General features: G+C 44.0%; 1 protein-coding gene across 2 annotated transcripts in view; it reads left to right on the forward strand.

The window, feature by feature from the left end:
* PARP8 (poly(ADP-ribose) polymerase family member 8) overlaps positions 1-25,257 on the forward strand; it is a 427,949-nt gene that overhangs the window by 295,642 nt on the left and 107,050 nt on the right. For both annotated transcript variants that reach the window (XM_082252530.1, XM_082252529.1), the window contains exon 8: positions 19,489-19,549. In XM_082252530.1, coding sequence (XP_082108656.1) covers positions 19,489-19,549 — 61 coding nt within the window. The remainder of the gene's footprint in view (positions 1-19,488; positions 19,550-25,257) is intronic.

The raw sequence follows: 25,257 nt of genomic DNA on the forward strand, positions 1-25,257 counted from the left end.
TAGATGTGATTGGCCGTCTGAAGCATGTGACCAAGTCTTTATAAGTTCGAGGCAGCCGCAGCGGCGTCATTATGCTGCTTAGATCAGGGACAGAGCACACATCAACGTGCTGGCTGCTGATTAGGGAAAGATAGGCAGGAAAAAAACATTTGTGTCCGGATAGAATTGAGGGACAGGTCGGAGTGTTTAGGCAGGGCGAGTTGTAGGCATTTTAGGGATAGAGTCTGCTGAATTATAGGGTCAGTGTGTTCTACAAACTACAATCGATATTGCTGTGTGGGGTGAGGTCTGCACTTAGTTCTCCTGATCTACGATCTCTTCTCAATCCTGTTAGGGACAGAGTCTGCTGAATTTTAGGGAAAGTGTGTTCTACAAACTACAATCGATATTGCTGTGTGGTGTGGGATAGGAGATAGGCAGGTGTCAGTGATCCACATCCATTTTTCTGTGTGTGGGCTGCAGTGAACACAATCTTTTTGGGGTGCAGTGAACACAATCCTTTTGGAGTGCAGTGAACAAAATCTTTGTGGGGTGCAGTGAACAAAACCTTTGTGGGGGTACAGTGAACACAATCTTTGTGGGGTGCAGTGAAGACAATCCTTGTGGGGTGCAGTGAAGACAATCCTTGTGGGGTGCAGTGAACAAAATCTTTGGGGGGTACAGTGAACACAATCTTTGTGGGGTGCAGTGAACAAAACCTTTGTGGGGTACAGTGAACACAATCTTTGTGGGGTGCAGTGAACAAAACCTTTGTGGGGTACAGTGAACACAATCTTTGTGGGGTGCAGTGAAGACAATCCTTTTGGAGTGCAGTGAACACAATCTTTGTGGGGTACAGTGAACACAATCTTTGTGGGGTTCAGTGAACAAAACCTTTGTGGGGTACAGTGAACACAATCTTTGTGGGGTGCAGTGAACACAATCTTTGTGGGGTGCAGTGAACAAAACCTTTGTGGGGTGCAGTGAACACAACCTTTGTGGGGTACAGTGAACACAATCTTTGTGGGGTGCAGTGAACAAAACCTTTGTGGGGTACAGTGAACACAATCTTTGTGGGGTACAGTGAACACAATCTTTGTGGGTGCAGGGAACAAAACCTTTGTGGGGTACAGTGAACACAATCTTTGTGGGGTGCAGTGAACAAAACCTTTGTGGGGTACAGTGAACACAATCTTTGTGGGGTGCAGTGAAGACAATCCTTTTGGAGTGCAGTGAACAAAATCTTTGTGGGGTACAGTGAACACAATCTTTGTGGGGTGCAGTGAACAAAATCTTTGTGGGGTACAGTGAACACAATCTTTGTGGGGTTCAGTGAAGACAATCCTTGTGGGGTGCAGTGAAGACAATCCTTGTGGGGTGCAGTGAAGACAATCCTTGTGGGGTGCAGTGAACAAAATCTTTGGGGGGTACAGTGAAAACAATCTTTGTGGGGTGCAGTGAACAAAACCTTTGTGGGGTACAGTGAACACAATCTTTGTGGGGTGCAGTGAACAAAACCTTTGTGTGGGAAAAGTGAACACAATCTTTGTGGGGTGCAGTGAAGACAATCCTTTTGGAGTGCAGTGAACAAAATCTTTGTGGGGTACAGTGAACACAATCTTTGTGGGGTGCAGTGAACAAAACCTTTGTGGGGTACAGTGAACACAATCTTTGTGGGGTGCAGTGAACACAATCTTTGTGGGGTGCAGTGAACAAAACCTTTGTGGGGTGCAGTGAACACAACCTTTGTGGGGTACAGTGAACACAATCTTTGTGGGGTGCAGTGAACAAAACCTTTGTGGGGTACAGTGAACACAATCTTTGTGGGGTACAGTGAACACAATCTTTGTGGGGTGCAGTGAACAAAACCTTTGTGGGGTACAGTGAACACAATCTTTGTGGGGTGCAGTGAACAAAACCTTTGTGGGGTACAGTGAACACAATCTTTGTGGGGTGCAGTGAAGACAATCCTTTTGGAGTGCAGTGAACAAAATCTTTGTGGGGTACAGTGAACACAATCTTTGTGGGGTGCAGTGAACAAAATCTTTGTGGGGTACAGTGAACACAATCTTTGTGGGGTGCAGTGAAGACAATCCTTGTGGGGTGCAGTGAAGACAATCCTTGTGGGGTGCAGTGAACAAAATCTTTGGGGGATACAGTGAACACAATCTTTGTGGGGTGCAGTGAACACAATCTTTGTGGGATGCAGTGAACACAATCTTTGTGGGGTGCAGTGAAGACAATCCTTTTGGAGTGCAGTGAACACAATCTTTGTGGGGTACAGTGAACACAATCTTTGTGGGGTGCAGTGAAGACAATCCTTGTGGGGTGCAGTGAAGACAATCCTTGTGGGGTGCAGTGAACAAAATCTTTGGGGGGTACAGTGAACACAATCTTTGTGGGGTGCAGTGAACAAAACCTTTGTGGGGTACAGTGAACACAATCTTTGTGGGGTGCAGTGAATACAATCCTTTTGGAGTGCAGTGAACACAATCTTTGTGGGGTACAGTGAACACAATCTTTGTGAGGTGCAGTGAACAAAACCTTTGTGGGGTGCAGTGAACAAAACCTTTGTGGGGTACAGTGAACACAATCTTTGTGGGGTGCAGTGAACACAATCTTTGTGGGGTGCAGTGAACACAACCTTTGTGGGGTACAGTGAACACAATCTTTGTGGGGTGCAGTGAACAAAACCTTTGTGGGGTACAGTGAACACAATCTTTGTGGGGTACAGTGAACACAATCTTTGTGGGGTGCAGTGAACAAAACCTTTGTGGGGTACAGTGAACACAATCTTTGTGGGGTGCAGTGAACAAAACCTTTGTGGGGTACAGTGAACACAATCTTTGTGGGGTGCAGAGAAGACAATCCTTTTGGGGTGCAGTGAACACAATCTTAGTGGGGTACAGTGAACACAATCTTTGTGGGGTGCAGTGAACACAATCTTTGTGGGGTGCAGTGAACAAAACCTTTGTGGGGTGCAGTGAACACAATCTTTGTGGGGTGCAGTGAAGACAATCCTTGTGGGGTGCAGTGAAGACAATCCTTGTGGGGTGCAGTGAAGACAAACAATCCTTGTGGGGTGCAGTGAACAAAATCTTTGGGGGGTACAGTGAACACAATCTTTGTGGGGTGCAGTGAACAAAACCTTTGTGGGGTACAGTGAACACAATCTTTGTGGGGTGCAGTGAACAAAACCTTTGTGGGGTACAGTGAACACAATCTTTGTGGGGTGCAGTGAAGACAATCCTTTTGGAGTGCAGTGAACACAATCTTTGTGGGGTGCAGTGAACAAAACCTTTGTGGGGTACAGTGAACACAATCTTTGTGGGGTGCAGAGAAGACAATCCTTTTGGGGTGCAGTGAACACAATCTTTGTGGGGTACAGTGAACACAATCTTTGTGGGGTGCAGTGAACAAAACCTTTGTGGGGTACAGTGAACACAATCTTTGTGGGGTGCAGTGAACAAAACCTTTGTGGGGTACAGTGAACACAATCTTTGTGGGGTACAGTGAACACAATCTTTGTGGGGTACAGTGAACACAATCTCATACTTCTGAAGCTTTGAGGGTGCTGCCTGTTCTATACTCCTCCTCCTCCTCCTCATCCATCCTTTTAGGTGTACAAACAATAGTAATTGGGGCCTAGTGTGCTTCTGTACGTGTGAAAAACATACACTTTTTTTGATCATATTTCCTATTCCGTTATTCAATAAAAACCTTTGGGGCTCAATTAAATTGCGGAATAGTCTGTGTCGGTACGTGTGAGATCCACCTTTCCAAGTTTTTGGGGTTCATCTCATACTTCTGAAGCTTTGAGGGTGCTGCCTGTTCTATACTCCTCCTCCTCCTCTTCCTCATCCATCCTTTTAGGTGTACAAACAATAGTAATTGGGGCCTAGTGTGCTTCTGTACGTGTGAAAAACATACACTTTTTTTTGATCATATTTCCTATTCCGCTATTCAATAAAAACCTTTGGGGCTCAATTAAATTGCGGAATAGTCTGTGTCGGTACGTGTGAGATCCACCTTTCCAAGTTTTTGGGGTTCATCTCATACTTCTGAAGCTTTGAGGGTGCTGCCTGTTCTATACTCCTCCTCCTCCTCCTCCTCATCCATCCTTTTAGGTGTACAAACAATAGTAATTGGGGCCTAGTGTGCTTCTGTACGTGTGAAAAACATACACTTTTTTTTGATCATATTTCCTATTCCGCTATTCAATAAAAACCTTTGTGGCTCAATTAAATTGCGGAATAGTCTGTGTCGGTACGTGTGAGATCCACCTTTCCAAGTTTTTGGGGTTCATCTCATACTTCTGAAGCTTTGAGGGTGCTGCCTGTTCTATACTCCTCCTCCTCCTCCTCCTCATCCATCCTTTTAGGTGTACAAACAATAGTAATTGGGGCCTAGTGTGCTTCTGTACGTGTGAAAAACATACACTTTTTTTTGATCATATTTCCTATTCCGCTATTCAATAAAAACCTTTGGGGCTCAATTAAATTGCGGAATAGTCTGTGTCGGTACGTGTGAGATCCACCTTTCCAAGTTTTTGGGGTTCATCTCATACTTCTGAAGATTTGAGGGTGCTGCCTGTTCCATACTCCTCTTCCTCATCCTCCCTTTAGGGTAGGAAAAAATTTAATCGGGCCTAGTCTGTGTTTGTACGTGTGAGATACACAGTTTTTTATCCTATTCCGCTATTCAATACACACCCTTTTGGTGTAAAAAACATTAAATTGCGGCATAGTTTGCATATTTGACTGTGAGATACACCCGTGCGATACTGTTGTTCTTTTGTTCCGCTATTCAATAAAGACCTTTCTAGGGCAAGATCTTAAATTTCAGAAATATGAGGAGAGCGTCAAATAGGGGCCGTGGCCTGGGTCGTGGTGGTGCTGCTGCTAGAGCTCCTGTTGCAAGGAGAGGACGTGGTCGAACTGTGCCAGCTACACGCACAAGTGAAACACCTTCCTCAAGTGTGAGTAGGCGACAGAACCTGCATCAGTATTTGGTAGGGCATCATACGCCTCTAGAAGTGATGAGGCCAGAACACAGAGAGGCGATAGTAGATTGGTTTGCTGCTGACAGTGCCTCCAGTTCCTTCACATTGTCTCCCACCCAGTCTACTGCAGAAAGGTCAGAGTTGGCACCTGCAGCCAATGTCCAACCGTCTTTCACCTCACCCCCTTGCAAATCAGGCAAGCAGTCTGAGCCCCAAGCCATAGAGCAGTCTCTTATTCTTTTTGAGGACTCGACCCCACATGGAATGAAGGTCATGCAGGTGACCTGAGTAGTTTGGAGGAAGAGGCGGTGGTCGCACAGAGCCACCAGCACAGCAGAAGAGGGAGCAGGGTGCAGAAGCGGAGTGGCCGTGCCCTAGACACTACGCCTGCTACTGCCCAACGCAGCAAGGGAACGAGCGCACCAAAGTCAGCTCAAAAGAGTTCTCTAGCGTGGAAGTTCTTTAGAAAATGTGCTGATGACAGGACACGAGTGGTTTGCACCCTGTGCAATCAGAGCCTGAAGCGAGGCATAAACCTTCTCAACCTGAGCACAACCTGCATGATCAGGCATCTAAGTGCAAAGCACGAGCTGCAGTGGAGTACACACCTTCAAAACCAAGAAACGTCTCTGGCTCATCCTGCTTCCTCTTCTGCTGCAGTCTCGGCCGCTCCAGCCACCTCTGTAGTCATACCGGCACCTGCCACCCCGCAAACAGACGATCTGTCAGCAACACCACCACCTGGGTCACCAACAACCATCTCCACAATGTCCCGTGGAAGCTTTCAGCTTTCCATCTCCCAAACACTTGAGAGGAAGAGGAAGTACCCCCCTACCCACCCGCGATCCCTGGCCCTGAATGCCAGCATTTCACAATTATTGGCCTTTGAAATGCTGTCATTCCGTCTGGTGGAGACGCCCAGTTTTAAAAAGCTTATGTCGGTGGCTGTCCCACAGTACGTCGTGCCCAGCCGCCACTACTTTTCCAGGCAAGCCATCCCTTCCCTGCACAACCAAGTGGGGGAAAAAATCAGGTGTGCACTGCGCAACGCCATCTGTGCCAAGGTCCACCTAACTACCGATACGTGGACCAGTAAGCACGGTCAGGGGCGTTATATCTCCCTAACGGCACACTGGGTAAATGCAGTGGCGGATGGGCCTGAGGCGGATAGCAATTTGGCACATGTCCTTCCACCACCGAGGATTGCAGGGCGCTTCAGTTTGCCTCCTGTTCCTAACTCATCCTACTCCGCTACCTCATCCTCTACCGCCTCCTCATCCGGACAGCGTAATACCTTCACCACCAACTTCAGCACGGCCAGGGCTAAACGACAGCAGGCAGTTTTACAACTTGCCTGTTTGGGGGACAAAGCACACACCGCGCAGGAGTTGTGGAGGAGCATGGAACAGCAGACAAATGAGTGGTTGCTGCCAGCGAGCCTCAAGCCCGGCCTGGTGGTGTGCGATAATGGGCGAAATCTCATAGCAGCTCTGGGCCTAGCCGGTTTGACGCACATCCCTTGCCTGGCGCATGTGCTGAATTTGGTGGTGCAGAGGTTCCTTAAAAACTACCCCGATATGTCAGAGCTGCTGCAGAAAGTGCGGGCCGTCTGTGCGCACTTTCGGCGTTCTCACCCTGCTGCTGCTCGCCTGGCAGGGCTGCAGCGTAACTTCGGCCTTCCCGCTCACCGCCTCATATGTGACATGCCCACAAGGTGGAACTCCACCTTGCACATGCTGCAAAGACTGTGCGAGCAGCAGCAGGCCATAGTGGAGTTTCAGCTGCAGCACGCACGCGTGAGTCGCTCTGCGGAACAGCACCACTTCACCACCAATAACTGGGCCTCCATGCGAGACCTGTGTGCCTTGTTGCGCTGTTTTGAGTACTCCACCAACATGGCCAGTGGCAATGACGCCGTTCTCAGCTTAACTATCCCACTTCTATGCCTCCTTGAAAAAACAATTCGGGCGATGATGGAAAAGGATGTGGCACAGGATGAGGAGGAGGAGGAGGAGGATGAAGAGGTAACATTTCAAAGGCTTTCAGGGCAGTCATTCGCAAGGGGCTCCGAGGGTGGGTTCCTGCACACACAAACGCCAGGGACACAATTGTCCAGCAGGGGCACAGTTCTGGAGGATGAGGAGGATGAGGAGGAGGAGGAGCTGGAGGAGGAGATGGAACCATGTTCACAGCAGGGTGGCACCCAGGCCAGCTCATGGCCATCACTGGTGCGTGGCTGGGGGGATACAGAGGACACGGACGATACACCTCCCACAGAGGACAGCCTTTCGTCGCCTCTGGGCAGCCTGGCACACATGAGCGATTACATGCTGCAGTGTCTCCACAATGACCGCCGAGTTGCCCACATTCTAACTTGTGCTGATTACTGGGTGGCCATGCTGCTGGATCCCCGTTACAAGGACAACGTACCGTCCTTAATTCACTCACTGGAGCGCGATCGCAAGATGCGCGAGTACAAGCGCACGCTGGTAGACGCGATGCTGCTGGCATTCCCATCTGACAGCGGGGCCACAGTGGAAGCACAAGGCAGAGGAGGAGGAGGAGGAGGAGGTCGCCAACTCAACCAGGGCACCGCCAGCACCTCAGAAGGCAGGGTTAGCATGGCCGAAATGTGGAAAAGCTTTGTCAGCACGCCACAACAAACAGCAACACCAGCAGCTCAGATGGAACGTCTTAACAGGAGGCAGCATTTTACCAACATGGTGGAGCAGTATGTGTGAACACGCCTACATGTAGTGAATGAGGGGTCTGCCCCCTTCAACTTCTGGGTCTCCAAATTGGGCACATGGCCTGAGCTTGCCCTTTACGCCTTGGAGGTGCTGGCATGCCCTGCAGCCAGTGTATTATCTGAACGGGTATTTAGCACGGCTGGGGGTGTTATAACAGACAAGCACAGCCGCCTGTCCAGAGACAATGTGGACAAGCTCACGTTCATTAAAATGAACCAGGCATGGATCCCACGGGACTTTTCCGTACCTTGTGCAGAATAGCAATGGATACCGACCTTACCCAGCCATTGTTCCATTTTTGCTCTTTCTCACTCTTTTGGGGTGTACCCTCATCTAAAATTTGTGAAAAGAAGCAGTGTTGGCTACCTCATCATCCCCCTCTCGGCCAGATTAACGTAGGGGCTATTGGAGCTGCAGCTCCATGCAGGCCCCTACCTTTTATATAGGCCCCGGGTTGGCCATATTCACTGTGACCGCTCTTCTGTCACTTGTAAACACAGAAGTCTGGCTTCTATGCTCGCTTCCCCAGGCAGCACCCTCAGAACCTCCCCACACAGCGCGAAGGCCGGACAAGGAGGGACAGTTGCCGATGCATGGATGTGTTTATGGGCTTCAGAGACAGCATCCCATGTTGAATTAGGCATGCATGGCTGCACCCTTCCTCCTCTGGGTGCATGCCAAGGCACGGCCCTTAAGGCCCTTCAAAATCCTCAGCACCAAGACCATGATGCTCTTAATCCGGCCCTGGTCCTCCTCCACCGCCGCTTCCACCTACACCGCCCATAGGTGTGCGCAGCCTATTGCATTAGGGTGTGCACCCCAAAGTTTAAATACACATGCATGTGTTTGCCTACATGTACATGGCCCCGATACATTACTCTCCCTGCTGGCAAAGAGAAATAGAGCAGAGCAGGTGCGAGGGAGATCTTTCCCATCTCCTCACTGGCAAACAGAGCGATAATGCTATGTGCCCTAGGTGATTAGGGTGTGCCCAGGTACACCAGGCACACCCTGTGCGCACGCCTATGACACCGCCACATCCACCACCACCTCAACCTCCCTCCTACTCCATATGGGCCTCGTCCTTCAGAGATGAAGAACATTGTTTTATTTTTCTGTTTTTTTTTTTGTTGTTTTAATTTATTTCCCTATCCACATTTGTTTGCAGAGCACTTGCCATGCTCTTAACTACGTTTTGCTGCCATTTGCAGCACTCTAGCCCTTTCCATTGGTGTTTTAGAGCCATTTTAGTGCCTTAAAGTTCGGGTCCCCATTGACTTCAATGGGGTTCGGTGTCCGGGAAAAGTTCGGTAAAAGTCCGGGACACGGACCCGGACTTTTTTTTAAAGTTCGGCCGAACCCGTCGAACACGGACATCTAGGTGTCCGCTCAACCCTACTCAGAAGAAGTCACAGGAATCCACAGTGCTACCGGCCATCTTTAGATCAGATCAGCTTTTACATTATGATTATATTGTATTATCTTTTCTGTATTTTTGAAATCCTTTTCCTACATTTGGTTGTAGTTGAGCTTTAAAAAGTTGTTATTAAAGCGGTATTAACCACTTCCATACCAGGCCTATTTCGAACACTTTGTGTTTACAAGTTAAAACCAGTATTTTTTCCTAGAAAACTACTTAGAACCCCCAAACATTATATATATTTTTTTAGCAAAGACTCTGGAGAATAAAATGGCGGTCATTGCAATATTTTTTGTCACGCGGTATTTGCGCAGCGGTCTTTAAAATGCCATTTTTTTGGGAAAAATTACATATCACTGCATTTAAAAAATACTAAACAATAAAGTTAGCCCATTTTTTTTGTATATTGTGAAAGATGATGTCATGCCGAGTAAATAGATACCCAACATGTTACGGTTTAAAATTGCGCCCCCCCCCGTGGGATGGCGACAGTCTACGGTCAATAGAAATCTCAATAGATGACACTTTAAATTTATTTAACGGTTACCAGTTTAGAGTTAGAGTGTAGCTCTTTTTTATAAATTATTGCTCAGACTCTGGCGATCGCGGCGATACCTCACATGTGTGGTTTGAACAGCGATTTCATTCGCGGCTCGACTTCCGTATACGTTTTTTTTTGTGCGCGAGCTAACGGTGATCGGGGCGGCTAAATTTTTTTTTTTTTCCCATTTATTTTATTTATTTTTTTAACTTTATTACAGTTTTTAAAAAAAAAAAAAAAAATCTGATCACTTTTATTGCTGTCACAAGCAATGTAAACATCCCTTGTGACAGCAATATGCAGTGACAGGTACACTTTATGGAGGGATCGAGGGTCTAAAAGACCCTAGACCCCTCCACTACACTTCCCTGTATGCAAAACGCCGAAAACTGCGTTTTTGCATACAGCCGTTTTTCAAATTTGGCGCCGTTTTGCAGCACACTAACCCGAAAGTGACGTCATGGATGCCGCCTCCGGGTTACGTCATCGGAGACCCGATCAATGCCGTTTCCGGCATTCATCGGGACTCCATCCAGCCGGTGGACGCGCCGGCTGGGTGCTCGGGGCTCCCGGTGGGACGGGAGCCCCGGTAAAAGCCGCGGAAGGCGGCGGGAGGGGGGGGACGTCCCCTCCCGCCCCCCGGGTAACGATCGAGTGGCTCCCGAGCCGCATCGATCGGTACCGACGGAAAGCCGACCGTCGGCTTCAAACAACGGTACCGGGATGATGCCTCTAGCTAGAGGCATCATCCCGGTATAAACCCGCAAAGTTTGGACGTCATATGACGTCCACCTAGGGGGAAGTGGTTTTAAAAGCAAAACCAAAAATGTTATGTATTGCAATTTACCAATCATTAGATGTGATGCCTGCATTTGTTTCTTTTTTTAGGCTTTTTACCCTTTTCACCCAATGATCTAGCCAGTAACACACCTCCTGTAATAGAGTGCCCCCACTCTGGATGAAGCAGCACAGGGGGCATCTTTAGATAGTAGCATTGTTAGTCTGGGGCAAGAGCAGTGTTAGATGTACTAGCATATTTAGATACAATCACAAATTAAAGCAAAACTCCAGCGAACACGGTATAATCAGTCCCCCTTTTTTGGGAAACCAACAGACTTACTGGGCAGATTACCAGGTGAAAACAAAAGGGAAAAGCCTAAAAAAGAACACTAATGCAGCCATTGCATCTAAAAATTGATAAGCTGCAATATAATAAACATTTGCTTTTTAATACTGCTTTAAGATCTCAGCGAAGAATAATATTTCCTTGTCACTATAAAATAATTACAGTCTAGGTAAAGCTAAATCATTGAGGGACACAAGAAGTCTTCAGCTTTCGAGTTATACTAACTAGCACATACAGAAGAAATGGACACTGATAACACTGGTATCCTGCACCCACCGGATAACCCCCCTCACTACCTTAATGCCTCTTTTCTTTTTGCTAGAGTCTTCGATAGGGTGGATGTGTTTTTTTCCAGCTTTGCTGTTCTCTGTGCGTTTGGAAATATGTTTCTAGTTTTAATAGCTGAATAGCTGCTGGTAGATTTATGGCAGATATGGTAAATCCTGGAAGTCTTTCTTTTCATCCAGTGAATGCAGGTTTTCCCAGTTTATACTGGTGTTCTCTCTGCAACAGCCCTGTATTTCTGAAAGTTTCTCCAGTTTCTACAACTAGCGGGCTGGATGTTATCAGACCTGCCTTCCTCTGCATGACTGTGTGCCCCCACTTTCCAGGGTAGGGGAACATTTATTAACCTTTTTAAAGTTGCTTACACATCTTGCATCTCTAATGCTCGGGTTCAGGAAATGGTTAATGAGGGCTTATAATTGGAGTTTGGTTCCTGCCTTCTAATTGGTTTTCCTCTTCCATCCTTTCTGTGTCAGTGCACACTTTAGTAGAGCTCACTTCGCACTATTTAGGTCTTCTGAATGGGCTTCATTGCCCGAGTTCTTATAGCAACATGAATTAGACATGTTAGACATGTGCGATTCATTTTGTTATAAATCGAACATGGGACAGAATTTGCGTGATTCGGAGATTATGATGTATCTGAATGTCTGAATCACAGTAGTAAAGAATTTCAACTAATCTGAAATAATTTCTAACGAAAACAATAAATTCATTTGTTTCATTCGGATGACATGATGCTATAGTTGGGCCTTTTGTTAATGTTTGAAGCATCTGAAATAACTTAATGACATAACAAATGATCCAAATTGATTTGGATCCATTCATTTTTATTCTAGTGAGCATTACGTACTGTAAATCTTCTAAAAGGTGGTTTGTTTTGATCCTGTAGCAGAGCAGTAGTTTTTTGCCTCCGTCCCTATGTATCTAAAATGGGGGAAATTGCTTGGTGCCTCGGGCCAAGAAGTGGGGTGGGACTTTTACGGGCAAGTGAGTTACATACAATTTATAAAAGGTAATCAAAAATATTTATTTATGTACAATGTTAGGATACAATTATTTGTACTTATATCCAGTGCATAGGTGTTTGGGTTATAGACCCAAAGTGTGTTTAGAGGAAGGTAAAGTTGTGGAAAATATCCGTGACATAGGTGAAAAGGGTGACTTTTGTTTTTGGACGTTGTTCTCTGTTTTTTCCAGGCTTGTTGCTTGGAAAAATCTGTTCACAGAGTTCCAACTATGGGTCCAAAGCGTGTTTATCCAACGCGTTTCGGCTACTGGGTAGCCTTTTTCAAGGATTATATGGTTATCACCAGTTCTGTGGAAGTAGTGATAAATATTATTTTTATCCTTTATATATATTTATTAGTATATTTATTGTTTATTTATTAGTATATACATACTTTCTCTGTCTATTCTTGCGAGCCTCTTTGTGTCTGGATGAGTTCGCAGCAGGAACCACTATGGTGCAGCCTGAGGAATATATATATGTATACATTATGTATAATGTATTTAGTAAGTTTCTATAGGTTTGAATTATATGTCTGACAACTTACTATATGGTTGTCTTCCAATGTTCTTGCGGTTATTGAGTGCAGGGGTTGGTATCCTATTCTTTGCTGAATAGATCTAAGGATACATGTATGTAATATCAATGATTGTGTCGGGTATAGGAGTAGGTTTTTTGGTTGGTTTCTAAGGTACTTACAATTAAAGTAGCCTGTTTCACCTTAATATAGATGTTTTGGATGTTTTTTCTTTTTTCTTTGGTGTAAGGTACTGAAAAATATTCCCAGATCTTTTGTAAGAATACTTGTATATATATACGTATTTGTATATGCATATATACAGGCATAAGCATATAGGCTTACTCTTATGTAGTAGATACGTGATCAAGGGGCGAAAAAGCCTTTGTCCTCCCTTCAGCAAAGAATAGGATACCAACCCCTGCACTCAATAACCGCAAGAACATTGGAAGACAACCATATAGTAAGTTGTCAGACATATAATTCAAACCTATAGAAACTTACTAAATACATTATACATAATGTATACATATATATATATATTCCTCAGGCTGCACCATAGTGGTTCCTGCTGCGAACTCATCCAGACACAAAGAGGCTCGCAAGAATAGACAGAGAAAGTATTTATATACTAATAAATAAACAATAAATATACTAATAAATATATATAAAGGATAAAAATAATATTTATCACTACTTCCACAGAACTGGTGATAACCATATAATCCTTGAAAAAGGCTACCCAGTAGCCGAAACGCGTTGGATAAACACGCTTTGGACCCATAGTTGGAACTCTGTGAACAGATTTTTCCAAGCAACAAGCCTGGAAAAAACAGAGAACAACGTCCAAAAACAAAAGTCACCCTTTTCACCTATGTCACGGATATTTTCCACAACTTTACCTTCCTCTAAACACACTTTGGGTCTATAACCCAAACACCTATGCACTGGATATAAGTACAAATAATTGTATCCTAACATTGTACATAAATAAATATTTTTGATTACCTTTTATAAATTGTATGTAACTCACTTGCCCGTAAAAGTCCCACCCCACTTCTTGGCCCGAGGCACCAAGCAATTTCCCCCATTTTTAATATTCTAAAAGGTTGCTTTTTTGTATTGGGGTTGGGACCATTCGTTTTAATTTGTATGTGTGTTGCCAACAAAGTCAGTTGGGAATTGGGAAATTAAGTTAACTTAAAGTGGAGTTCCACCCATTTTAATAAGTTTAGATGTATGTAATCCCCTTTAAAAATACTTTTACCAATGGAAACTATTTTTTTTTATTGCAAGGAAATACCTCTTCTTTATTCATCCGCACTTCCGGGTCCCGCCGCCTATAGGCGATTACGTCACTCGGCGATTCGCAAGGGCTGCTGGGATGTGACGAAATCTCGCATTATTACACAGGCACCAGCTGTACTCGGATGTATTGGATTGAGTCTGTGCTCCGCCCTGCCTCCGCCCCGCCTCCTCTCAGTGACCTCTACGGGATGCAATGCTTTCAGTCCGCACTCACTGAGAGGAGGCGGGGCGGAGGCGGAGCGCGGACTCAAAGCAATACATCCCATAGAGCTCACTGAGAGGAGGCAGGGTGGAGGCGGGACGGAGGCGGGGCGGAGCACAGACTCAATCCAATACATTAGAGTACAGCTGGTGCCTGTGTAATAATGCGAGATTTCGTCACATCCCAGCAGAAGTGTGGATGTATAATGAAGAAAAAGAGGTATTTCCTTGCAAAAAAAAAAAAAAAATAGTTTCCATTGGTAAAAGTATTTTTAAAGGGGATTACATACATTTAAATTTATTAAAATGGGTGGAACTCCACTTTAATAATATAAGGAATGAATACGTATTAATTTGGATACATATGTTTTATTCAGATGAGAGCAGCACTGTAATATTAACCACTTACGGACCGCCCACCGTGTATTTACGTCGGTCATTTGACGTTAAATACCGGGGGATATGGCAGCAGATAGCTGCCATGACCTTGGTATGTTTTTAAAGCGGAGTTCCGGGCAGAGAAACGTTTTTTTTTTTAACATACCCCCGGGACAGTCAGGGCTAGCACATTCCACAATGGCTAGCCTCTGATCTGTCCTGGTTCGCACTTACCTTTTAGAAGAAATACTTACTTAGAAGTTTTCTTCCACAGCGTTTCCATCTCTCTTGTGGGCAGCTGAAGCCGGCGCGGTCCTCTTCTGTCTTCTTCCGCGTCTTCGTGTCCCAGAATGCGCTGCACCGGCCCCTCTCGTCACTTCCGGTGCGGCGCCGCATTCCTAAACAGCTTCTGGGCATGCCCAGAAGCTGTTTAGCAGGGGAATGCGGCGTCGCCCGGAAATGACGAGCGGGGCCGGTGCGGCGCATTGATTCCTGGGAGCTATGACGTTCAGCTCCCAGGAATCATAGCGAGACAGGATGTGACGGGGTGAGCCGCGGCTCCGAGGGAGGAAGCTGTCATAGGTGAGTATTTACGATCGTCAATTACAAGGTGAGTTTTAAAAAAAAAAAATCTAACTATCCAATTCCTTTTCAGGTTAGGCTGAACTAGCGGACGGGCACAAAAAAAAAATCGTTTTTGTGCCCGGAACTCCGCTTTAAATGGCGGGCGGTCCGCTTTAACATAAGGGTGGTCCCAGCAGTGGATTCACCGCAGGATCATCCTTATGGGTGGCGGAAGAGGTGTCCACCCCGCCGCTTCCTGGTTGTTTTCCCTGCTTACTGGACCCGCCGGTAGCAGGGAAAACGATTTGGTCCGCTCTAATCTCAGGCAGGAAGTCGAGTGAGGGTAAGATGGACCTCACTCGACTCTATGGCCATGGAGGACCAGAGCAACATCATACGTCACTTCCTAGCAATGGATATAAAGAGCCAATTTTTTTTCCATCATGAAAAAAAAATGACTTACTTTTTTTTTTTCTTTTTTAGTGTAGATGTGAGGTCTTTTTAACCCCAGATCTCACATTAAAGAGATCCTGTCATGCTTATTTCTATTACAAGGGATGTTTACATTCCTTGTAATAGGAATAAAAGTGATCAAAAAAAAAAAAACCAATGTAAAAATAAAAAATAAAAGATAAAATAAATAGTAAAAAAAAAATCTAAGCGCACCGTCCCCGTTAGCTCGTGCGCAGAAGCGAACGCATATGCAAGTTACTCCCACACATGTAAACAGTGTTTAAACAACACATGTGAGGTATCGCTGTGATCGTTAGAGCGAGAGCAATCATTTAAGCCCTAGAACTCCTCTGTAACCTGTAGAAATTTTTAAAGTGTCACCTATGGGGATTTTTAATTACCAATGTTTGTCGCCATTCCACAAGCGTGCGCAATTTTGAAGCATGACATGTTGTATATATATTTACTCGTAACATTATCTTTCACATTATAGAAAAAAATTGGGCTAACTTTACTGTTTTCTTATTTTTTCATTAAAAAAGTGATTTTTTTTCCCAAAAATTGTGTTTGTAAGACCACTGCGCAAATACGGTGTGATAAAAAATATTGCAATGATCTCCATTTTATTCTCTAGGGTCTCTGCTAAAAAAAACATATATATATAATGTTTGGGGGTTCTAAGTAATTTTCTAGCAAAAAAAAATTATTTTAACGTGTAAACAACAAGTGTCAGAAAAAGGCCCGGTCCAGAAGTGGTTAAATAAAGTACATTTGTGATTTAAAGTAAATTTGTAGTTCTCAGTCAGTTCCACAGTCTAATGCAATTCTTAGGTGTGAAAAATTTGGAGCCTAACTTCATTAATTCTGTTGCGTGTGAAATGAATAAATGACTAATCTCCCAAAATAACACGTTAAAATAAATATAGCCAATCTTCCGAAATAACAAAAGAATAACGGAACTTATGAAAATATGAATCGATTAGGAACAACAAACATTTGCTCTCCCAAAATAATGAATCGTTTTGAAAAGAAATTATTCTAACATAGCAATAATGACGAAACAAAATTATTTACTTAACGACTGAAGCCGAAACAAAAGTGATTTTTTTTTTGTCATGTACATCTCTAGTACATTTTTCTAGCCTATTTCCATACCCAAAGGATTCATCCGCCTCATCTTGAATCTCAACACTCTGAACGTCCTCATTCTAGTCCAAAAATTACGGAGAAAACCCACCAGGTCTCTCTTCGCCTCCCTGCACCAAGGAGACTTTCTGGTTTCTGTGGACACCAAGGACGTATGTCCCCAGTTCTCAGGATACTTTTAACTGCATTGTGCATGACTGAAGTTTAGGCCCTGTTCACACTTGATTGACGCTGCTGCATCGCATTTTTTAAGAGTTTTTGGAGCAGCACCATTCATTTTGAACAGGCCCCCCTCTACTCCATAAACACGCCAAATAAGCTCATGTACAAGATTTTGGCACCGAGCCAGGCACGTTTGGCATTGCGTGTTTTGCCACAATGTATGTGCATTTTGTCGCACAATAATCGTGGCAAAATCGCATAGCTTTTGGGGTGCAATTGAGAAATAATGGCACCGCAAGCACGTTGCATGTTTTGTTGTGATTCCAATGCGTTCTTGTGTAAACAGGGCTTTATAGTCTGTTAGAGTAAGGTTGCGGTGAATCCCGGTCTCTAAGTTCTATACGCATGACGTCAGGTCTTGATGTAATCACAGTTCAACCATTGTAAACAGTAAAATTAAGACCTAGGTGAAGCCAGAATGACACAGCAAAGTCAACATTAATTAAAGTTTTTCCTTTTCCCAATGGGAACAAGTTTAACATTACTGGAAATATAAAGTAAACAGCAAACATGTTTACAATGCAGTCAGAGGCAATTTGGTAGCTTTTTCTTGTAAAATTGCTAATAGCCAGAGTGTCATGCAGATCTAGTGGTATTAATACTTTCTGAGTCACTGACCTGAAACAAGCATGCTAATCAAGAGACCCAACTTTACTTGCTGAGTGGTTTTTGCAGGTCAGTAACTTATTATTGAAGTATTGAATACTTTAATAATCCCAAAGAGAAATTATTAGGATACAGTTACATTCAACAAAGACAACAAACAAGATCCCAATAATGAACGGAACAAGACACAGTGAAACACTAAAATTACCAATAATGGCAAATAAGACTAAATTAAAACTAAACTCTAACAAACCATCCATACTATGAAAATATAACATAAAATAAATAAGTCCTGAAGTACTGAAGCCAAGGGCAGCCAAACAACTTGTACTGAGTACGTTGCTGATGAGCATGAATAATACTCTTGTTTGTGATTGTTTTTTATCCTGTGAACATCTAAACTTGTATTCAATACTACACTTAAAGCGGAGTTCCACCCAGGGGATACTTTTTTTAATAAAAATACCCCCGGGACAGTCAGGGCTAGTACATTCCACAATGGCTAGTCTCTGATCTGTCCCGGGTTGCACTTACCTTTTAGGAGAAATACTTACCTTGAAAAAGTATTCTCCAGCGCTGCCATCTCAGGTGTGGGCAGCTTGAAGCCAGCGCGATCCTCTTCTGCGTCCTCTTCATTCTTCTTCGGTCCCACAATGCACTGCAGCGGCCCTGCCGTCACTTCCGGTGCGCGCGCGTCATCCCTCCACAGCTTCTGGGCATGCCCAGAAGCTGTTTAGAAGGGAAAGACGCGCCCACACCGGAACTGACGTCGGGGCCGGTGCAGGCGCATTGATTTCTGGGAGCGATGACGTTCAGCTCCCAGGAATCATTGCAAAAGCCAGGAAGTGACGAATCGCTGTGGCCGCCGAGGGGAGGAAGAAGGAAGTAAGATAAGTATATTTTCTCTACAAGGTAAGTAAAAAAAAAAAATTGCGATTATCCATTTGTTTTTCAGGTGACCCAGAGTGAGAAGATGGAGGTAAGTATAAATTTAGGGTGGAACTCCACTTTAAGTGGCGCCTCCCCTCCTTCTCTTTTTTAAACAACTTGCCCACTTGTGTTCTGTGTTCAGGTCATACCTTGGACACTGTCTTCATAGAGTTTTTATGTTCATCTCATGGCTGGATTGTGTGCTTCTATTTCATATTCTATTCTATTTCCCACTACCATCCAAACTTAAAGCGGTTTTAAACCCTTCCATATACCCAGTGAAGTGAACAGCCTCAGATGATACACAGAGATGAAAAAAAATCCTCCTACATAAGTTTTACTTGTATATCGGCAGTCTTCCCCTTTCTACACCCTTTCAAAAGTGCAGACTAAAAATCTTTCTTCATCTATCAGCAGTATATAGGGAAGGGCAGAGAGACTGCAGTTACAGTGTGTGAGAGCTGATTGGAAAAAAGGAACACATTCCCCTCCACACAGCAGAACTGTGTTCTGAATAGACAAGCTTCATTCTGAGCTCTCCCTCCCCCTCCCTCCCAACACAAGTTTATCTTATGTGTCGGGAAAACTTCCCAGAAGTGACTCATGTTGATAACAGAGGAATGAAGCATCAGAGGGAAACCACACTTAGAGCATTAGAGAGAGATAAGTAAACGCTACAGATATGTGCTTTGCTTAAGTTCCATGACTGAGATTTACAACCATTTTAAGCCCATAAATAATTACTTTTGATCACATTGGTCCTAGAATGTCTATGTAGTGAACACTAGATGGTAAGCTCCTAGGTGACTGAACCAGATGTACATAATTCTGTATACTGTTGTTTTTAACATGTTGGCGCTATATAAAGATTGCAACATTTTGTGCCTGCAAATGTTATCGTACAGTATTTGTATTCTACGTGAAGTATTTCCACATGTCATAAGAACTAGGAAATGTATCTCATACATTTTTTGAAGCCCAGCTTTTTAAAGATGACTAGTTTTTATTTCTTATGTGTGACTGAACATTTCGCATTTCCTCTGTCCTGCAGGGAATACGGAGCAATTGATGATGTGGATATTGATTTGCATATTGACGTTAGTTTCCTTGATGTAAGTCTTTTGATTTTCATTCAAAGAGTATACAAAGTAATCTTACAGTAACATTATTATTTAATGTCTAGTTAACGTTTGGAATATAGAATAGGTTTATCTAAACAGAGGTGTGAAAGTAGTTTTTCCAGATGTACTTTGGCTAACCCTTTGATTGTCAACTCTGAAATACATGCTGTCTATATTTATTATAATTTTTTTAGCCAAAGAGGCTGCCATCTTGGCCTCTGTTTGATCTGCAAATGCCATGGTGCTGCACATGTGATCAGTTATGATTCCAGTCATTTGATGGTTTGACAGTTTGGTTAAGAACACAAGCAAATGTGACAGTTAGCATTCCAGACATGAAGAGAATGCAACTGTTTTTCAAAACTGTTAAATCAACGTGTTTAGTTCCGCTTTAGTCTTACACAGACTTTGGTGCTCCAGGATGATAGCGCACTGACACCCACAATAACCCTCTGACACTTGCATTTGAGTCTGTCTTAGGTGTCCCCCCTTACATCAGGGTTCCCAGCAGAGCCCCCCTTACATCAGTGACCCCAAACAAAGCCCTCATTTACATCAGGGTCCCCATCAGAGTCCCCTTAAATTAAGGTCCCCATCAAAGCCCTCCTACATCAGAGGTCAACTCAGAAGTCACCCCTCACATCTGAGCCACCATCACACCCTTACATCAGGGTCCCCATCAAAACCCCCTTACATCAGAGTCTGTATCAGGGCATCCCTTACATCACCTTAGTCTCCCTTATATCAGATTCCATTGGTTATCCCTCAACTTACTTACAGCATGTCTGTAATCAGTGTTACAGCAAGGAAGGAGCCAGGAGCTGGAGCAGGTATGGACAGAGGAAGTTCAGTACTCCTGCTGGGACAATCACACTAACACTTTCTAGGATTGCCGCAATCCTAGCAACCAACTGACTTGGAGAAAAATGGCACAGTGGAAGGAAAACCTGTCCCTAGCTGCCGGCAATCCTGTTGTGGGCCCTTTTTTGAAGAACCCTCAAATGGGGTTGCATAGTATTGCACAGTGTTTATAAATACTCAGAAAATAACTTATAATTTTAATAATAAAATGTACATAATAATAAATAATAAGAAATAACACTGCACTGTAGAATGTTAATCCAGAGAGTATCCAATTGCCTTCGGGGATCAAGAATGAGCTTTCTCCCTGTAAATTGTACCAACTTTTGGTAGATTCTTTTGCTCTTCTAGATTACTTTTCGGTTTGAGGGTTTTGTAGATGCAAGGCATTTTTATGTTATTAATTCAACTTTATCTTTTGTTTGATGGTCTTTTTTTTATATACTGTATATGGTGGCCATTTGTGTGGGAGGCTAAGGCTACATGTATTGGAGTGTATTAGACATGAGGTGCATAGTAATACATATGTTCCACTCAATCTTCTCAATCTTCTTATTGTATACCAGACTGAAAAATGTGGCCATCATTTATAATTAGAATTAGTGCACAGCTATTTCAGGCTTCCATCAGTCACATCTTCCTTGTAAAAAGTGTCAGTTAAAAGGGATTTTGAGGGTTTGCTGTAAATACGTTTAAATATATTTTTTCAAAGCCTTGTTAGTTAGTTGCATATAGTTTGTAAATATCTCGGCATATTGGGGCAATCATATATATGCGAGCATACTCTGTCTGCTGCTTATTTCATCTTCCTTCAAGTTTAAGTAGCACCCTCCTGCTAGAATAGGTTTTTTGTTAGTGTAGGAAAATTGTTCAGGCTTGGCTGCCAGCCAAGCCTATGTGTTTTTTCTGGGTCAGGGTGAGTGACTTAGGGAGGGCTGGTATGACTCATCAGGCAGCATCTCTGAGACCTCCCCCTACTTCTGGAGCTTGCTGGAAACTACCAGAAGAATGAGAGTTGAGGTGTGGAAGAGCTGTGTGTAGTATTCTGAGGGCCCTAACCAATCCCAGATAGATGGGTTGGCAAATACTCTGGGTCAGCCCAGCTTGGGCAGTGGAGTTTGGGTAGAAGCTGGAGATGTATTGTTAGAAGGCTGTCCAAGACCCTTGAGGGTAGTCCCTAAACCTCGGGTCTGGGAGCCTGGGTGCGGAAGGGACCCTCTTCACAACACACAGGGGTGTCCTGACCGGAGGCACAGGAGCGGGAGAGGGAAAGTAGAAGGAGAACACTACCCAGAAAATCTCCAGGGAGGAAGACAGTCAGGTGGGCTGGTGAGTGTTAGAGTCAGAGAGGACTGAGAGGACTGGGTGAGAGCAGTCTGGGATGGATGCAGAGTCAGTCTAAGAGGACTGTGGAAGTTTAGCCAAGAGGGCTGAACGAAGGTGCAGCTGCAGCCAGGTTGGCTGGCAGTGCCTGTAGAAGTGGTGCTGGGATCAGTAGCCACAGAAGGACAGCTGGGTACTTGCTACACAAATAAGGGGGCCCACGGTCCCTGCCTGTAAAGGGCATTTTCTACCTATCCAACAGTTCCAGCTGGTCCTGGGAGTAGTAGTGCTTCAAGCAAATGTTGTGCTGGAGGAAGCTGAGGAGTGTAAATAGATAAAAAGATCTTCTACAGTCCAGTGGGCATCCCATATTACCCTTCTCACTTTCCAAGTTAACCCCCCTAATAAAAATACAAAATAAAGCACTGGACTGTTCCTTGCATCAAGTGTGCTGTGAAAATGCGGTGTGCCTGGCTGTGCAGGGTGGGGGATCCCTTTCTACTTACAGTTCTTTATGGGGTGCGCTACATCTATCAGATAGGCTCTGTCCAGTTGAAAACAATAGACAATAATGATGTGAAATCAATAGTATGCCTTAAAGCCAGAGACTATGCAAGCGGTTTTCTGGGTTTTAGAATTTATATGTTGGTTAGAGAGCAGTGGATTTTTTATTCATGGCAGGAGGAAGTTGTTTTTTTACTCAAAAGAGCAATGTGGTCTAGTAATGCAGATGTATGCCTATTTGTATCCTTTTACTTGAATGTTATTGGTAGGGGTAAGTGAGATAAAATACTAAGGGGTAAGTGAGATAAAATACTAAGGGGTAAGTGAGATAAGATGAGGCTAAAATACTTGCTTTTCCTGGAGAAAAACCAATGCGCGCCCACCCGCATATTCATTCGCTATTGTCACACAACTGGGTGGGCTCGGGGCGCACGGCTCTGCGCCCCGAGCCCACCCTTTTTTGAAGCCAATTAGAGCCTCTGGCTCTAATCACGTGCTTCAAAAAATCCCCTATTGGAATCCATGCGTCCGGCGCCCTGCATGTAAATTAGGGGGCCGGGCGCATGGATAGGGGGGGAGGCGCCCCTGCGCCCCCAATGGATGGGCCGCCCCTGGTTGGGGGCCAGATACAGCCTTTTGCTTGATTTTATCCAGCCCCTGGGGTACTGTTCCTCCTACTGGTATGAGACACTATTGTTCCCACTGACACTAACAATGGGGCATCATTTTTGCCCCTTGCCTCAACAATAGGGCACGATTTCTCCCACTGACACCAACAATGGGGCACTATTCCTCTCTCTAGTTTTAAAGATAGGGTACTGTTTATTCCCACTGATGACAATACAATTTCTACTCCAGTTACTTACACTCTGGCCCCCCTAAAGTCTGAAGGACAATAAACTGGCCTTTTATTTAGAAAGTTTGGAACCCTCTGCATTAAATAATCAAAAGAGAGTTTCATAAGATCATAAGGGTGAAGACAAAATCAACTTCTTCTTGATAATTCGGGTTTTGAATATAATTTAGGCATCCTATATTTGCAGATCTAGCGATTTTTTTGCCATGGGGTTTACACTGTTTATTTTTGTCTGTGTCTCCACTGCGTGGATTTACCTCCACTTCCTGTTCCGTCAATTACACAGGAAGTGAGGACTGCTCTCTGAATAGGAAGGCATCTAGCACAGTGAACATAGGTTCTTTCTACACTCTATCCAGAACTAAAAATAATCATTTTTGCTGGAGTTGGGTCTCAAATGGCTGCAGATGCATACAGTACAATAGTTAGTGGAATAGTTATCTTTGTCATATGAAACTTCTAAACCAATTTTTCTTTAAATTACAGAACATATTATTTCTGATAAAACATAGGATTCAGTCTGAAACCTACAATACCATCACTTTTTCTGATTGCTTATTTTTGGTTCATTTTAGTCCTTAGAGTTGTAGCAATTTCTTGGTCTACTGATGTGTGATTAGTAAAATAAAAAATTACATTATTTTGCTTGGCAAATAAATTAGAATTTTTATTGTTTTTTGCCATGGTATTTCAGCGCTGAATTTGCAGACGTCGAGCTTTTGTTAAAGTAGGATTATAAACTTGTGGTCTTTAGTAAACATGAGCTTGGGTATGCTCCGGACTTGGATTCTGACTGAACCCAGCAGAAAGCTGTTATTCTGGCCCGCTGCCACCCAATCAACTGCAGCCAGGGCATTCCCTTCTCCTCAGCTACACATACACAAAGGAGCAGAGATTCTCACAATATCACTGACCTAATATGGTCACATGGTGGCAATGGACAGTAGTAACAGCTTCTTGCCAAGTTCAATCGGAACCCAAGTTCGGACCAAACCTGAGTTCAGCCTTAATCTTTTAATGTTTTTAGTGTGTATTTTTGTGTTAACAGACTATAATATAAGCAGGTGCAATCTGTACTCACCTCTGCAGGTGGCACTTAACAGAAATGGCAAGGCAGAAGGGGAAGGACTTCCTGCGGTCACAAGAAGACAGATGTCCGATTGGATGCTGCCACCATGTGATTCAATGGCCATATTGGATCAGACAGAGTCTATTGAAGACTCTGGCTCCCGCGTTTTGGCTCTTTATGCGAATGGCTATTGTAGGGAGTGGTTCCATGTCTAGCAAGGACAGTACTTAAAGGTAGAGAGAGGTTTCAGAGGAGTAGGAACAATGCAGGGACTATGTCTACCTTGCAGCAGAAAGCCTTTCCTTTTGAGTGTTGACTGGCCAGGCCACGTTCTGCTCTACGCGTTGTCGGCAGATATTGTCGGCATCTTCAAGTCTTCAGACCGCTGTCACAGTTCGTAAGTGGCTCTTGGTGAGTGTACCTACTCGCCGGACCTGATTGAGTTGTGTTGAACCTTCCTACAATTTAATGCTGTTGCCTAACTCTGTGGGTTCATGGTCTCCCCCACTATGCTGCACCCTGCTCTCAAGACTGATTTTGGGTTCACTAAAGGAAACTTGTCAATAAAAGATGGCCACTATTTTTGGCTTTGGCTTTGCACTTGTGTACCTCTGACCCCTTTTGGGCCATGGCATTTTTAACTCAGGCTGCAGAGTGACAAGCTTTCCCATTGAGATCACATGCCTAGCAATTGGGGTGCAGTCCTGCAATGTAAAATTGCTATTCTGTAATTTAAAAAAAGTTACAATAATAATTGAAAAAACAAAAAAGGAATCAGGGGGCGGCAGTAGCAAAACCTGAATGCCTGCAAGCTGCTGCTATATAGTAAAACAAACTGTGTTGTGCTTCCTCAATGTGTTAAGAAATGACCCTATCCCTATGAGATCAAAAAATCATGACATAAATAGTGGTCACGAAAAACAATATTTATTAAATAAATAATATTTAATATGTGAATTAAATATTTAAAATTGTGAAATAGAAAATTCAACAGATGTAAATACAGTCTCACTCTATCTATCTATCTATCTATCTATCTATCTATCTATCTATCTATCTATCTATCTATCTATCTATCTATCTATC

This window comes from Pelophylax lessonae (assembly GCF_965119305.1).
Source record: "Pelophylax lessonae genome assembly, chromosome: 1".
Classification (NCBI taxonomy): Eukaryota; Metazoa; Chordata; class Amphibia; order Anura; family Ranidae; genus Pelophylax; species Pelophylax lessonae.